We start from the raw sequence: 18,467 nt of genomic DNA on the forward strand, positions 1-18,467 counted from the left end.
ATCTGCAGTTTGACATAATACAGTATGTCAGTTATTTATGGATAATATTTTGAGCAAGTTAATACCATTTTTAACCCTGACTGCGATGTCAGAGGTGCACGAATATATTTGATTTTCGTTAACTCAAAAAGTCAAATTTGGTAGGGAAAAATAAATTAAATAAATATAAAAAAAGAGTCAAAATTTATGATTGGTTAAACCAATTCCAACGCTCAAAAGCATTCTCGTTACCTTGCCGGCTAACGCTTGTATGCATCAAAAACTAACGCCGCGTTAGTTTCCGTCAACTTCCGTCGGATGTTTCCACCTTACTTCATGCCCTCCATCTAATGCCTTGTTAGAATCGGTCTAATATAATAAAGGGTGAAATCGACTCTCTGGCGGTCTCATGCTGACCGGTCTCGCGGCTAACATTTTGCGTAAACCATGCTTAAGGGATATATGGATGGGGAACGAACCCATGACCTCCACTTTATGTTGCGCGTCTCCCAACCACTATGCTGCCGTCAGGGGTGTTCATCGGTTCAGTTTTTGATTTATTTGGTTTGGTTTTCTCGGTTTTGAAACTTTAAAAATCAAAACCGAACCGTAACCAAATTCAAATGTCAACCAAAATTGTAACTGAACTGATAATCGAATTTGAATTCAGTTCGATTTTGATTAAAACCGAATTCGACTTCCAAATCAATTCTTTTTACCTTTTCCTCACTGCATGAACTTACATTATAGTACGGAGTATTATCTTTATAAAGTATTATATTAAACTAATATACATAATCCAACATATATACAAATTTATAAAATATGATAAGATTATAAAATATCATAATACAATCCATATTATATTAAAATAAATCAAATCAATAACCAATAGAAAAACTAAAACTGTTCATGTTTTAGAAATAACTAGGTTTCGAACCCTCGCTTCGCGGCGGGGGTTCGGTTTTCAATGTATTTTATTTCGTTTAGTTTGTAAAATTATTTCGTGGCTACGATGATGTCGTCGAAGCGCAACTCGAGTCGAACTAAAAGGTATAGCTCGTGAGAGATTTAAATGTTATGTTAAATTAACAATATATGTACATCTACGCGTTTCGCTATAGAATTGTCGACTTTTAAAAATTTAACGCAAAATCAACGTGCATGAAAAGTACCCCAAATATTTAGCGTTTTTTAAAAAACGTCCGTTTTGCGTATAGTTAGTGACATTGTGTTCCTAAAATTATTTCGAGTTTAACGATTAAATGTTATGTTAAATTAACAATATATGTACGTCTCCGCGTTTCGCTATTGAATTGTCGACTTTTAAAAATTTAACGCAAAATCAATGTGTATGAAAAGTACTCCAAATATTTAGCGTTTTTTAAAAAGCGTCCGTTTTGCGTATAGTTAGTGACATTGTGTTCTTAAAATTATTTCGAGTTTAATGATGGTGTCGAAAAAATTTAACTCGTTGCGAGCGAGAAGATATGACCCGTTGAAGATTTTGGGGGAGTTTATTTAAGATTTTTTATGAAAATGGTCATTTGACACTTTACCCCTCTGTTTGGGGGGCCGATTTGAATTTTTGAAAGAAGTCTGGGGTTTTTGTTGGTGAAATAAAATTTAAATGTTAAAAAAAAGGTGAAAAGTCGAAAATACCCTTAAGTACTATTCACTTCCACTATATCTTTTAGATATATAGGTATAATGTGTGCTTTTCATATTTTACATAAAAAAAAGTTGTAAAAAAGGTTGTACATGAATTTTAATGATTCAACATATATGCACATATATTGACTTGAAAAGGAAAGCGACTCGAATTGGTTACAGTTTCAAAAATGTAGAGTGAAAGAAATTAGGATAATACGAATTAAAGATTCAAATATGAAACATAATTTGACTTGAAAAGTCAAGATATCTACTCAATTCATATTCCCACACATATAAAAAAATATTAATAACTTAATATATTTATTTTTTGGGTGAACGAGGAAACTCTCCTATGAACGAGCACATTGACTCCCTCATAAAAGGTAAAACCTCGGGTAATCAAGCCCCCGAGCGCGAGACCTGGTACCGGGTGAATTGCGCATTATGCGCACCCTCTAGTCACACTCCCTTTTTGAGCTAATGTTGTTGTCACTTACAATAGCTTAATAAATGAGTATTGTAAGAATATGATGATAGACAAAGCCATGGGTATGTTTTCTAAAATGGAAAGAATAGGTTTGAAACGTAATATAGTCACTTACAGCACCATGATACAAGGATTGTTTAGTGTTGGGCGTTGTTCGGCAGCTCGCAAACTCTTTGATGAGATGCTTGCACAAGGTATCCATCCTAACTTAATACGGAGTATATTTATTTGATATAGTATAAATTGAATTCGGTCTCCGACAACCAATTTCATAGTTTTTGAACTGAAAACTAAACTGAAGAACCGAAATCAGATTCGCTTTCAGTTTTATTCGATCCAAAAACCATTTTTCCAAATTTGGTTTGATTTTTTCAGTTTAATTTAAATTTTTCCCGGCAAACAAAGAAAACATATTAATTTTCAAACCAACATACAAAAGGGCTGGACATTTCCCAAAGCCCCAAAAGAAAACAATGAAAAATACAATAGCAAATACGCTTAAAACAACCAAATAAACTACATGCTATATGCAAAATCTACCATCTTTCAACTGTAAATCCCAATTCCTAGCAACTCTTTTCACAGCCCCACTATGGTTAACCCTAATAGTCAACAATTTACATTGAACATAGCTGCATATTGCTTTGCATAAGTCTTCATCAGACCTCTTAACCATTCTAAACATTCTGTGATTTCTTTCCTGCCACAAAAAGTATACACAAGCAGCTACAACCAATCTATTTACAACATTCCAAATCTTACCTGCACAGGGATAATTTGAGATACCATGAACTATCTCATTCAGTTGATCCGGCAATCCCCTATACTCAAGCTTCATCTTCATAAATCTCCACACCTTCATACTAAATGAACATTTGAAAAACAGATGCTTTACAGAATCCATCTCAGAATCACAAAAAGCACAACTAAGCTTCTGATTATTCATCCAAATAGACATTCTATCTTGAGTACTCAAACGATTTAACACAGCCAACCATAGAATAAAAGCATGTTTTGGATCAAACCCTTTAAACCAAATAACATTGCTCCAGGTTACTTTTGGTCTATTTATTCTAAAATCCTGCCAGAACTGATGAGTTGAAAAAGGCACTTTCCGGCCTTCATTAGTAACCCAAACATATTTTATCATGCCATTATAATGAACTGTACCAATATGATCTTTGACTTTATCCCTCAAGTTCAACAAGAACTTCCATCCCCAGCTGTCATTATAACTAGGCTTAATCGCCCAAAAATCCTACCTTTTAATTTTATGATATTAACCCACTTACTCCATAATGAATTCTGTTTTGTGATTAACCTCCAAATCTGCTTCACAATAAGAGTTTCATTCCATTCCTTTAAAGGTCTAAGACCAAGACCACCTTAATCCTTTGGAATACAGACATTCTTCCAAGCAACTTTTGCCTTACCTTTTGAGCTATCTGCCTGGGCCCACAAGAACCCTTTTAACATTTTATCAATTTCAGTAATAATCCCACAAGGAAGAGTATAAACCGAAGCCCAATAAGTTTGCATTGCAGACAGAACAGAAGCTACCAATTGAAGCCTCCCTGCATAAGACAGCTTCTTCAATTTCCAATTTTCAACTTTAATTCTAACTTTGTCCACCAGACATTTACAGTCTTTAATCCCCAGCCTTTTAGCAAGAAGGGGCACTCCCAAATACTTCATAGGTAAATTCCCCACTTCAAATGGAAGAACCTGCACAATAGTGTTTTGAATACCAGGGTTTACACTACCAAAAAATATAGTACTCTTACCCATATTTGGCAACAATCCTGAAATATCACCAAAATCTGTTAATGCTTTTCTAATAATTTTCACAGAATGGACATCCCCATGACAAAACACCATCAGATCATCAGCAAAGCATATGTGTGTTAACTTCATCTTCTTACATTTATAATGATATTTGAACCCACTATTGCCTTGAGTGTATTTACTAAGAATGAGAGATAATACCTCCATGATTAGGGTAAAAAGATAAGGTGACATGGGATCACCTTGTCTAAGCCCCCTCCCACCTCTGAAAAAGCCTTCAATGCCACCATTAACACATATAGAGAATGAAGAGCTGGATACACATTCCATAATCCACTGAATCATAACATAATGAAAACCAAAACCAGCAAGGATGTCCTTTAGAAAACACCAATTAACAGTATCATAAGCTTTCTGAATATCTATTTTTAAGGCACACCTTTTTGGCCCTTTAATCCTGTTATATCCCTTAAGCACCTCCTGTGCCACCAAAATGTTATCATGTATAGACCTTCCAGGGATGAAGGCACTCTGATTGCAACTAACAACTTTATCCAGCCCAACTTTTAATCTATTTGTGATGACTTTGCTAATGCACTTATACAAGACATTGCAACAAGCAATAGGCCCGAAGTCTGAAACTTTTGAAGGAGTTTCAATATTTGGAATCAATGCTATTAAAGTAGCATTCAATTCCTTCAATAGCTTGCCTGTTTCAAAAAACTCCTTAACAGCCATACAAACATCTTTACCAATAATACTCCAAGCTTTCTTGAAAAACAAAGAGGAGTATCCATCAGGACCTGGAGCTTTGTCATCATCAATATCAAATATAGCATTTGTAGCGACCCGACCAAATCATGTTTGACGGCGCCGACTACTTAGGTCCCGTTACGTGGTCATAAGTCTTTAACGTGACGTTTGACCAAAATATATCGCATTCATTTCATAAGTAAAAGGATGTTTCAAGTTTACAAAAGTAGTTTAATGACCAGTTACATTTCAATGTTTAACGTACAAATGAAACCTATGCGACACAATTTATAAAAGTAGTCAAAAGACGCTCCAACTATGCACGTATACTCGACATCCAAGCAAGTATCAAAAAGTAACCGGAAGCATGTATCCTTAAGCATTCAAGGACCTGAGAAAACATATAGAAAACTGTCAACGAAAACGTTGGTGAAATCATAGGTGTTTTAGTAAAAGTTGTATTTGAACCACAAGATTTAATATAAGATGATTATCAAAATCATTTGCATTCCAAAGTTGTTATTTGTTTCGCGAGCACCCAATTATCAAACTTAACTGTTTTGTACCCTGTTACGTAGTGTTAGAACATACACTATACTCGAAAATATATTTCATCCGCTAACGGTAGCGAACCGTCCGAATGAGGCTCGCCAAGCCCATGTGATCACATAATATAAGTTCTCGTTTACACCCTGCAAGTGTAACTAATGATAATTGAATTGAGGATTTTTGTTCAAACCCGTACGTGGAATGTTCGTTTTCGTACTTGTGTTCAAAGTGTAAAAGTATGATACGTATATGTTTCTCATCCCATAGTTTAAAGCATAAAAGTTGTTTGAAAGATGGGACTATGATCTCACCTTGTGTGCACGAGTAATAAGTACTTCAACAAGTAACGTGTGCAAAGAACAATGCTAGTCTTGACCTAAACAAATAGGTCGTATCAATAACGGTAAACACGATAGGTCAAAGATGTTCAATTAGTCATATGGCTCGTTACGACTCGATTATGTAGCATGTGAATCAAATTGTCAAGTTTCATGCAAGATACAAGTATAGAAACAAGTTAGAAAGATTGCATAATCATTTGGTTAAGTTTGACAAAAAGTCAAACTTTGGTCGGTCAAAGTCAACGAAAAAGTCAACACGTTCGGGTCGGGTCCCGAACTATTTTTCTGTGCGAGTTATTCATATATAAGCATATTAGAACAAGTTTCATGTGAATCGGAGGTCCCTAGCATAGCAAACATTTTTCCTCTAAATGACAAGTTGGTCAGCCCACTTTGGCGCGCCGCGCCAGTACCTGTACAGAAATTCTGGCAGTTTTCCAAGCTTAATGCACGAACCTAACTTCAAGCAATCACCATTTATGACCCGCAAACAACCAAAACATGTATCTTATATCATCGGAAAGGTATTTTGACAAGGAAAACAACTAAACACATTTCACCAATCACATTTACTTTTACAACAACCAAAAATTTCATTCAAAGCTCCTCATTTAATGCATTCAAGTTCATAAATGCAATTCGATGATTCGACAACTAATTTACATGAATGATATGCCGTTTCGAAGGTAATCAAGCATACAATACAACCTAACACTTACAAATAACATTTCGTGTCATTCAAAGCATCAAAAGTCCATTTCAAGTTCATCAAACCCTAACCCAATTTCACCAAAATCACTAATCAAGTTCATGAAGTTTTCTAAAGCAACCTACACATCAAATTGAAGCTAGCGATACTAGGAACACATTTAATACTTTCACTTTATCATAACAACAACATTTAAGCAACCAAATCATCAATCAAACACACCAAACTTTCAAGTTCATGCTAGTTACTAAAATAACAAGATCGAACATATAAATCATATATTCATGTTAGACTTGAGCCATAGACACTAATTAACAACTTTATAAGTTAAAAACATCAAGAACACAAAATCTAGTGATTTTAGAAAGTTACCCAAATTAGATGTAATCGGTATGGAATCGAAGAGGAAGTTGCAAGGATTCCAAATATGTAATTTGTTTGGATTGAAGCTTGCTAGATTTGAAATGGATGATGATTCTTTGTGATGAAGTTTGAGAGAAATTGTGAAAGTAGTAAAAGAAAATGGAAATGAAAATGAAAAAGAAAGGGAGGTGGGGGTTGACTAGTCAAAAGCTAGTCACATCTTTGCTCCCTTGGCGAAACTAGTCCCTCGAGTTCGGTTGCGGGTGCGTGAATTACCTAAACGAGATATTTTAAATACGCGTATTAACGAAAGATGTTATAATCATATAACGGACTTTAAATAAATAAACGAAAAAGTAAACGGAAAAAGACGGGATGTTACAGCATTCTTGATTTCTTCATCTTGAATAGGCCTAACCATCTCAAGAGCTTCTGTGGCATCTAACTTTGTAATAAAAATGTCCCCCATTTCACTAACTTGTTTGCACTCTCTGCCTTCTCCCAAAAGCTTCTTAAAATGCTTAACAAACTGCTCTCCCACTTGATTATCACAAAAGTTGATCCCATTCTCATCACAAATATTATCAATCCTGCACCTCTGTTTTCTACTCTTTATAATACTATGAAAGAACCTAGTATTTCTGTCTCCCTCTTCAAGCCATTTAATTTTGGCTTTTTGTTTAAGAACAATAAGCTCTTCCACTTTAGCTTTTTCATACTCTACCATAATAGCAGAGGCCATTGCTCTACAATGGAAATCATGAGGCATCTTTTCTACATCACTTTGGCATTGTTTGAGTTTCCCTTTCAATTCTTTAACTTTTGTGAAAACATTACCTCCTTCCCAATTCAACCTGTTCAGATCCTTCTTAAGATGTTTCATTTTTGAGACCACTTGGAACATCTTATAACCAGTAACATTAGTCTTCCATTTTTCCTCAACTATTTTCAGAAAATTCTCTTTATAGGCCACATGATTCATGAACCTAAAAGATCTCTTTCTCTTAATTAAACCATTTGGAATGCCTAAGACTGCAGGACTGTGATCGGAAATCATAAAGGGATGGAATATACCATATGCATTTGAGTAGCTGGTAAGAAATACCTCATTACACATGATCCTGTCCAATTTTCTTAACACATTACATAAAGGATTCTTCAAAGATTTTGTCCATGTGAAGTAAAAACCAGTGCTACCTAGATCCTCCACCTCAATATCACAAATACATTTATTAAAGCTTATCATCTCTTCAGTCATGTGAGAACACCCTGCACTATGCTCATTAACATTCCTAGTAACATTGAAGTCACCCATCAATAGCCATGGCTGATGTTGAGAAATATTAGCATGACCAAGCAATTCATTCCATAATAAGTTTCTTTCTGAACCACTATTACTAGCATAAATGAAACTGCAATAGAATTTTGAACATTTATCTACTGTTTCAATGAGGCATAATATCACCTGTCTAGCAACTTGAACAACCATCAGATTCACCTTTGTATTATCCCACCCAAGAACAATTCGACAACTATTAAAGCTCAACCCAATATTGGAAACCCAACTCCACCTACCAAACACATAGTTTCAAGCTTTATCAATATTAGGTTTTAAATGAGTTTCCAAAATGGCACAAACACTAACATTCTCCTCTTTGATAAAATCCTTTAATTCATCTTGTTTATCCTTATGACACATACCCCTAATATTCCAGCAGGCAACTTTAAAATCCATTAAACTTAAATCACCTTCTCCAGCAATGCTGGATCTTTACCATATACCTCATTATCACCCACTGCAGTTTTAGCATTTGCAGTGAATTCTAAGATATCATCCTCACTTGGAATCTCTTGAACTTCTTTTGAAGAATAACTTTCTTCATCATGGTCTGATAGAACTGCATACTTGTTCAAAGATTGTTTCAGCCCTTTCATAACATTATCATTCAAGTTCCACATTTTATCAGGAGTTTCAGCCTTATTCTTAGGCACATACACCTGCTTAATTGGATCCTTTTGTTTCACTTGTTGTTTAGCCTTATAATCATTCTTTTTATTCCTAACTTCCACAAACCCTTCCTTATCAGTAACCACTTTGTTAGTTTTCACCTCCATTTCAGCACTAGTTCTAGGTCTTATCTTGCATACATCATGGTTATGACCAAAAACAGCACAATGGGAGCACATGGCTGGTTTCCAATCATAATCCACTTTCACTTTCTTAACACCCTTAGTAACATTCATTTTATCTCTGTAGTATATGTCCACATGATCAGGATAACCCTTTGATGCTTCCATTTCTACCATAACCCTTGCATATCCTACTCTCCCAGTCCCTTTATTACACATACTTGCAGTTGTGTTATCCATTACAATTGGCTTACCAAGTTTACTTGAAATAGCACTAATTCCTTTGGAACTCCAAGCCTCTAATGGAACATTTGATAGTTTAACCCAAACCGGCAATTTTGAAGGTTCAACTTTTTCAATATTCAATTCAGGACTCCATTTACCAACAAACAGTGGCTTATCATTCACAATCCAAGGTCCCTGTTCAATAACCTCATTCATACCTTCCATACTTCTAAATTTGAAATAACAAATCTGATTTTGATCCATTGTGATTTCTCTTATACCATATTTATTCCACATCTTCCTAAGATTAAACTGCAATTGACCATATGGCATATTCCCCCCAATGATATAACCATATGCAGTTTTATTCCACCTACTAGCACCTTCTTCCACAAATACTTCATCAAAAACAACAATCTCAGTACCATCCTCATCAACTGTGAATGGCACAAAGCATAGTTTCTTATCTATTTCCTCATTCACTATTCTAGCATAAGAATTAGGCATTACAGCCTTACGCACAGTATCATCAGACTTAGTATCTACAACCTTAAGACCCGTATCAACAGAATCTATAGTATCATCAGACTTAGTAACTACAACCTTAGGCATATTATCAACAGAATCTATATTATCAACCGTAGCAGACTTATTAGACTGTTTAGATACAGAATTGTTATGCATACCGAGAGGAGGATATTGATATGCACACTTGATGTTTAATTCCTCACTGTTCTCCTTGTGATTGATCTCTACATCCTGTAAATCAACCTCGCAATCCACTTCTGAGCTAACTTCGCTTGATATCTCCTTTGATTTCATGCTATGAATTGTATTCGAAAATTTGATAGGAATTTTAATTTTTCGCTTTGAATTGCGACGATTAGGAGACATTATGAAGATCAGAACCAAACTAGAACTAAATCGAGTATCTCTAACGTGTTTAGGAATACGGATCTGTACAAAATACTGTTTAATTGCTGAAAATTGAGATGTAAAAATCAAAATTAGGGCAAAAATGACGGAAGAATGAGTTCCCGCCAAATCGCCTAGTCAGGAGAGAGAAAATACATTTTTTGGGGTTAATTTAAATTTGGTTATAAACGGTTGCAAACTAAATATTCAAACACTTACCATCACGGGAACTAGTAACATAATTTATAGGGCCCATGTATATGTATATATACTTGATAATAATAAACAACCAAGAGACTAGATAAACTAATAAAACCATGATAAGAACGGGAAAAAAAAAGCAAGAATATACTGCAGTTCAGCTCAGATAAGTATAAAGAAGACTCCATTTCCACTCAACGTCATAAAACAAAGAAAACAGGGATTCGTCCGCACAGTATATATAATCTGGTTAATGATTAACGGCCTCATCTTAACCAAACAGCCACCTGTGTAAACCATAATCAACCGAAGAACAACATAGTTTTTCTATACCAAAACCATAACAAAATTCTTTCAAAAACGTACTCAAAATCCACCCAAACCTGAAAAGTGTTTTTTCATAGCTTGATCTTTCCGGTAATGATTCGTCCTACCCCCTCCTCTTCTCCCTCCTCTCCCTCTACCCCCTCTTCCACGCTCTCCAAACTCGTTACCATCTTCCCCTTCATTCGACTCCAACACATTTTGTTCATTTCCGATAATACCCCTACCCCCTCCTCTCCTACCTCTCCCTCTACCCCCTCTTCCACGTTCACTACCAAACTCATTCCTATCTTCCCGTTCTGTTACACTTTGTGAATTTCCAATACTACCCCTACCCCATCCTCTCCCTTTCCCTCTTCCACCCACTTGGTGTTGCTCCTCATACTGCCTTTCACTTGATTTCATATCAACATTCTGGTTATAGTTACTATTCCCTACACCTTCATTAACTTCCATAATCTTTTGTGCTGCACCTAAAGGAAAATTACCTCCCTTACCAAGCCCATGAATCATGCCTTTTTGAGCTTGATTAACGATAGACGCTTCATTGTAATTAGCAGCCGCCACAGACCCCGATACTTTGTAACTGTAATTCTTACCATCTTTAACAAAAAACTGGGGTTTTTGTCTTGACCCCCATCGATAAGCATCTGAAGCAGAAGAAGTCTCACTGGAATTTACCTTTTCATTCAAATCATCCAGTCCAGAATCACCCACTCCTAAACCAAGATCATCAAAAGAATCATCATACTCATCTTCATACTCACGCATTGATTGAAGAGCAAAACTGTTAGCCGTTTCGTCTTTCGAATTAAGAAACTGATTATCAGGAACATTCGTTGTAGATTTCCTGATAAATCTTCCAACTGAAGAGGACGAAGACGATGAAGATTGAGGCAACACGTTTGCAGGTGCAGATATAGATGTCGAAGTGGAAGTGGGTCCGGGTGCAGGTGCGGGAGTTAAATCTTCAACCAACTTTCCTTTACCTTTATCTTTGATGCTAGCGGAAGGAGCGGCGGTTTTGGGCGGGACAACCGCTAGGGAAGTATCAAGAGAAAGTAGATCACTATGAAGGGTTCCTTCTAGAATTCTCTGAATGACTTCTTCAGGATTGTTATTATACACATCAAGACAAGCAGATATGAAGCCTTTACCATAATCAGGAAACAAATCTTTCACTTGACTGATTTTTGATTCAATTATAGCATCATCTTCATCCATTTCCACCGCTTTGTTTGATGACAAATGTGGTATACTTTTGCTTGTTGAAACTGATATGATTCCAGAAAGAAATTTCAACTGTTCATTATCCATTGAGATCCATCTTTCATTCTGTAAGATTTCAAGTCTGTTTATCAGTTGGTAGTTATTTTCAATACTTTGAAGAAGTGTATTATTGAGGTTTGTTCCATCTTTAATAGTTGAACATTCTTCACTGATTTCTCGAAATGTTTGAATCAAAATGTCTGCTCTGATGGTTGGATCTTCCACTTGGGCTGGAAATATCTTTGAAGCAGATGGAATAAGAATACTCTCCTTAAACAATTCTTCACTTAAGTAACATAAATTTAGTAAATTCCAGCTAAAATTGGTTATTCTAGATGATAAGATTTTCAGACTAATGCCAACTTTTGACAACATGTCATCTTTCTTTGTTGTAAATATTATTTGGAACCCCTGTTGCAAAGTTGGTAATAAGGAATCATGCAGTCTAGCAAGGATTTTAAGCAATTCATCACTTCCATAGCTGCAAACAAGTAAATATATTAGTATTTAATATTCAGCAACATAAAACATTTGAAATTTTTTTGTACAAATCTTAGGTGAATACAGGAACAAGCAAAAGTGAAAAGTACCTGGTCAAAACAGGGCAAGAAAAATACAGAGCTGCCTGTTTGTAAGCACTAATCAAGGCATCCATTGATACGATAGCATCATTTATAAAATCCATCACCTAGAAGAATATATAAAGTACACACATAACGAAGGGAAAAAAACTATTTTCATGAACATGATTTTAACAAATAGCAGAAAACAAATAAGAGTAATTACATTCTAGTTACGAAAATTTCTCACCTCTAAATAGTCTGAGCGAAGACGAGTGGAACCATCATCTTGAGGTACAGGAGATGATAATAGTACCTATATTTCAACCCATCAGCTGAAACTATTTAATACGCAAAAGAATAGCAAATAATATTATTAAGGAAGAATACCTCTATAGATGTGGTACAACGCTCATACATGGTATGAACTATGCTAAGAAAATGAGAAATAGCTGCAGAGAAACTATCATGGATCGAAGGCTGAGCTTGTATTGCATTGGTGACCTGATAAAAAGAATAAATCAAGACTGATACATATTAAATGCAGCAAAAGTGATTAGAAAAGAAGTTCTAATGTAAATTCAGAGCAAACGCAACATTTATGATAAACAGCTAATTCACAAGCAAACAGTGCAGCAATTTGCATTTCGCACGAGTCAATACAGTAATTTAAAAGCAAACAAATCAAGTTACTTTCTGGCACAAGTCAACATAGTTTGATCACTTATTATTATCAGATTCGAGCAACTAGATTATTTGAAATCTAAAAAAGAAACCACGGAAATCACTTGGTACACAAAGCTTACAATTGATCGGATCAAGTCTTCATTCTCATGACCATAAATAGCACATATGTCTAGCAACTTAGGCAAGTCGAGCAACTTCTTTTCCTGCAAAATGACTATAAGCATATCTAGTAAACAAGGATATCACATAATATTTACTGTTAACAAACTGCTACCTTTCGTAAACAAATGTGATACAAACTTAAACGCAGATATTTTAGTACTGTTTGCCTAGCTTATTTTGAAACGATGTACATGAACGCAAGTTCATTTGACTAGAAAAGAGTATCAGAGTAAACACACCTGCATGATCCTTTACACTTAAACTATCAGTCACCTTGGCACCAGGATCCCGATTTGAAGACCTTCAAAGCAAAATCATGCAGCCATGAACATAATAATAAACTTATATAAATTACTGTGAAAAAACTGACAACTATAAAAAGAAGTCCAAACATACATTCGATAAAAAATCATTAACACACGTCGGTTTAGCTCATAATCGCCAACAATCACCCCTGCAACTATACGCTTCGCTCCACGATACGGAAAGTCGTACCATCTACTCCTAAACTTCAAGTAACTTTCCAAAAATTCATGAAGAGATGTATCACTAGCCACTGATCACCAAAACATAAAATAACTAAATAATTACTTCCAAAATGTATTGCATAGGGGAATTTGTAACTCATACATATATTTATATTTATAATAATAATAATTATAATAATAATTATAATTATAATTATAATTATAATTATAATACAACGGACAAATATAAGCAATTATAATCAACTGCAATTGATAAACCTGTTGTCCAAAAATCCTTAGGGTTTAATTTGAGCAAACGAGAACACTCTCGATTCAATAAATCAATGGCGGATTGAGATTCAACGGTATCTAAACCACCTTCTTCAGCACCTAAACCTGCTGCAACCGCTTCATCTTGTGGCAAGTAATTTACAAAATTGCCACCGCCGTGATGCCTGCGCTGACCATCGGAATTACTACTACTGCCAGATGAAGATGAATGTTGATTTCGTAACGAATTGGAGAGCGTTTGATTTGGAAACGATTGAGATGGCGTTGATTTAGGTACAAATTTTTGTTGTTGAGTTCGATTCGTGCTGCGTGAGTATCGTTGATGATTCGACATTATAATAAGAGGTTTGTTTGTGCTTGAAATAGTTGATTAGGGTTTTAGGGTGATAAAGGTTATGATGACTGTGACGATGATTATTCTCTGTGAAGTACGGAATATTAATTTGCAATCTGGATTTGGAAGTCGGAGTGGGGGTTGAAACGGTGTCGTGTGTTACTTGGGCTGCAAGCTCGAATGAAATCAGCTAACCCATTCTTCATCTCACAATAAAAACAAATTTTGTCTTACCTAAAACAAGTCTATTTTGTTTTTTCTTTTATTTAGAGTAAAACGAAAATTAAATTACAATTACAATAGATGATTAAATTGAATATTGTTTAGACTCAAACAAGCCTGATTGACTAGACTTAATCGATCTAATTCAACTATATGTTAAATTTGACTATGTCGACATCGAACAAACAACCAAATGCCTAACACAATTCAAACAAAACACTTGAAACGACAATTGCGACAATTTAAACTCGCGACTCCGCATAACATAAATTGAGAAAACTATCAGAAAGTAAATCATGGACTTACATTTGACTGCGTGAATTGTGACTTTGATGCAGCCTAAAGTAACTTGAAGCAACCCAAGACCCGTAAAAAACATAACCCACGAACGTCTACACACCATATAGAGACAAAACATGCCCGACATAGAAGACGTCAAGAAGCCAATACCTGACTACCAAGAAATAGCCAAACGATTCTGATCCAACTACAAAGACCGTTGACTCCACCAAGACCTCAAGAGGTTTCAAGGGATGTATTGACACTTTAAAGAAAAAAATAATCCCACCAAGTAGTAGTATACATGAATCATAGCTCACTATCAAATATACTGAGAAACAATAACAACGACTCATTTGAGTCGGGTGGCGCTTCGTCGAGATACGGGAAAAATAAAGAGAGATGCCACAGAGAGACAACTATAAATAATGCAAATATTAGATAATCCAAGTGAAACTGGACCAAATGAAACTCCCCCAAATTACCTCACACCATTAAATTGACAAACAAATCACATCGCAATATCAAAATCAAGATGCTAAAGGTACTAGAACCCATCGGTTAATTATCATCACAAAGCAACAATACCCAAACAAGGACATTACCCAAACAATTTTCAAATTCTCGGACCCACACCTGCAACTGTGATAACCCGTAAATTTCCGGCAAAATTTAAACAAAAATCTTTATATGATTTCATTTAACCTCGACTAATTCCGACGATTCACGAACAATTATTTGTAAATAATTACGCATTAATTTGATATATTAATATTATTATTATTAATATCCTTTTTAAACAAGATATCAATAATTAATATCTTTATTATCAGTATTGTTATTATGAATAAAAAAAATATTGACAAATATTCTTGAAAAAGTAGTAAATCAATTTGTTTATTTTAAAAAAATATATATATAAAAAAAATCCTTAAAATAAATGATTTTTTTAATAAAATAAATAAATAAATAAATTACTTTTTAATTAAAAATTATAATGGAAAACTACTTTTATTATTTTATTTTGTGCATTATCCCATGACCTAACATTTAATACTTTTGAATTTTAAAATCCCATTAAAAATTAAAATATTTCTTTTTCTTTTAATTATTTTATTCTTTTTACCTAATTTTTTCAAGTATAAATACCCCTCATTTCTCATTCAAACTCACACCAAAATTTCTCTCATTCTCTCTTTGAAGAATTACTACTAGTAAGTATTCTTTTCTTACTTTTTACTTTTTACTTTTTACTATTTACTTCGGTTTATTTTTTTTTTACCGAAACATGTAAATAATGTTATAAATTATATGTAATTAAAATTAAAATAAATAACATGTTATAATTAGTAATATATGTTACTAAAAATTATAAAAGTATTTTTATGAATTAATATATAGGAGTTATAAATAAAATCGAATTAATGAATATATATGTGCGCACCTAACGTGAAGGTTATAATTAAAGATAGCGTACAAAGACTACAAACATCACCGCTACTTGTGGCCTAGGGTGATCCTTGTTACCATTATGGGACGCTTGTGGATCTCGAATGCCAAGACTTAGATTCTGATCAAGAGATCCTGGGCCGCTCGGTAACAATAGATCATTCGAGTGACTTGCATGTTAGCGACGAAGTTTGGGCGAGATTGTACAACATCTTTGTTAAGAATTATAACCCGAACATTCTTAAACTAGAAGCTTACTATAAGTGGAAGTTTTTCACAAATAGTAGGTTTCCAAAAATAGAAACTTTTGAGAAATAGAAACTTTTCTCGAAAACCGTCACTGTCAATATAGTTGCTATATTAATAAACATACTTTATGTCAAGTTAGACATTAACTAATCAAACGTTATACCTCAAGGTTGATATCCAGATCTCTTACTTGCTTTACTTTCTTTCTTGCGTGGAATACTTCAACTGCTATTTAATGTGAGTTTTCATAGCTCCCTTTTTATCTATATTTTTGGGCTGAGAATACATGCGCAACTTTTATAACTGTTTTACACGTATCAACTATTAAACTGTGATATGTTGGGCTATGACCAGCAAGTCCCCAACCGAAAAGTATAAACGATAACTTGTTACGGGGCAAACTTGAAAGTCTAGTCTAAATACAAGTACCAACTATTAAACTGTGATATGTTGGGCTATGACCAGCAAGTCCCCAACCGACAAGTATAAACGATAACTTGTTACGGGCAAACTTGAATGTCTAGTCTAAATATCAGTACCAACTGTTAAAACTATGCTATACCCGGCTATGTCCGACTAAGTCCCTACAGTGATATTTTTAATTGCTGCGGCATTCTTAATTATTGGGGATAGGCCTATCGGGAGTAACGTCCCCGATACATTTGACTAAGTCTTTGTATTACTTGATAATGAAATTAAACGACAAGGACAGAACAACTTGTCACGGGGCAAACTTGAACGTTTAGTCTAAATATCACGCACTGGCATAACTTTTTGATCCTGCGGGAGATCAACTTGACTGGATCTGAGTGATCTACTTATGAAAACAAATCTTGTGGTCTAACACTATTACTGAAATCATTATTTATGACAAACCTATGAACTCACTCAACCTCGTGTTGACTTTTTAAGCATGTTTATTCTCAGGTACTTGAATATTGCTTCCGCTGTATATCTACTGCTTTGATGATGATTGCTTGCAATGCTTGGAGTCTTCATTACATATCATATCAATCAAAGACATATTTATCTTCCGCTGCAAAAACTCAACAAAACGTCTCATGTAGAGTAGTTCTCGTTTATACAACTGTGATTTGATATAATTAGACACAAATACCCCAGGCCCTATTTGGGGGTGTCAAAGATTGGTATCAGAGCAGGTTGTTGTAGAGAACCAGGATTGCATTTTATGTGTGCCTTATACAATTAGGTACTTTAGCAATGTAGGACTACAACTTTCCTTGACCGTAGTGCCTTTACTTGTTGCCTTTAACTGTTAAATGCTACACTATGCTTTAGAAACTTTACTTATCTTAGAATGCCGAGCCAACCTAAGAATTCTGCTCACTTTCCTAAGTATTATCCAATTACGCCACCTCATTTAAATGCGACACCATGATTTCTAAAATTCTTGACATTCCTATGTCATCTATCATGGTTTTGTGTATTACATATGTATTACATGAAATATTATCCATGATTTTTGAAACTACTATAATTGTTACTATTCATACTCGAACGTATATAACTCCCTGTTATATCACGTACCTATATGCCTTATACCTTTATGCATCAGTTTGCGAACCGGAAAATGTCATTGGGTTATCACAGTATACGAATTGAAAGTCTTTAATCGAAAGATTATTAGATTACATACTTATCATTTTATAATCTCGACACGTCATACTGCCATTATTGGAGTATAGACAAATCATATCTTATCATATCTATCCCAATAAACTTTGTCTAACACTTTTTCTAAATTTCCTCCGTAAATTATGAAAATCTTTTTGTTATATATACGTATTCAAGGAGAGAAATATATCATTCAGTATTCATTTCATATCAAACCCTATTCCAAACATATAATATGGATTTCTCACCCGATTCTTCAAATTCCTCTAGTTCCGAAGACAGCATGACGGGGACCCAACAACCGATCAACTACCGTGATTTCTTCAGAAGATGGGGATGGGTTCGTGAAATACTCACCCTATGGAGAAACGAAGAAGGTACTCCTTATCTTGAGCCAAACTTACCACCAAACGTCAGAGTACTCGATCCGCTTACCGGCGAACCTGTTC

The 18,467-nt window shown here is 34.7% G+C and overlaps 1 protein-coding gene across 2 annotated transcripts; it reads right to left on the reverse strand.

Moving 5' to 3' along the window:
- Window positions 1–10,128: 10,128 nt before the first annotated feature.
- Window positions 10,129–14,346, reverse strand: LOC139857294 (uncharacterized). Of its 2 annotated transcripts, XM_071846027.1 has the most exons (8): window positions 13,839–14,346; window positions 13,489–13,648; window positions 13,332–13,393; window positions 13,050–13,144; window positions 12,634–12,747; window positions 12,494–12,559; window positions 12,274–12,371; window positions 10,129–12,164 (listed from the first exon to the last, which is right to left on the reverse strand). In XM_071846027.1, the coding sequence occupies exons 1-8, from the start codon at window positions 14,182–14,184 to the stop codon at window positions 10,457–10,459; spliced, it is 2,649 nt and encodes an 882-aa protein (XP_071702128.1). In that variant the 5' UTR covers window positions 14,185–14,346; the 3' UTR covers window positions 10,129–10,456. The 2 variants fall into 2 exon arrangements, with proteins under 2 accessions (XP_071702128.1, XP_071702129.1); XM_071846028.1 differs by lacking the exons at window positions 13,489–13,648; window positions 13,839–14,346 and having other exon boundaries at window positions 13,050–13,133; window positions 13,332–13,372.
- Between the last annotated feature and the right edge of the window lie 4,121 nt (window positions 14,347–18,467).

Source organism: Rutidosis leptorrhynchoides, chromosome 7, assembly GCF_046630445.1.
Source record: "Rutidosis leptorrhynchoides isolate AG116_Rl617_1_P2 chromosome 7, CSIRO_AGI_Rlap_v1, whole genome shotgun sequence".
In the NCBI taxonomy this organism is placed as follows: domain Eukaryota; kingdom Viridiplantae; phylum Streptophyta; class Magnoliopsida; order Asterales; family Asteraceae; genus Rutidosis; species Rutidosis leptorrhynchoides.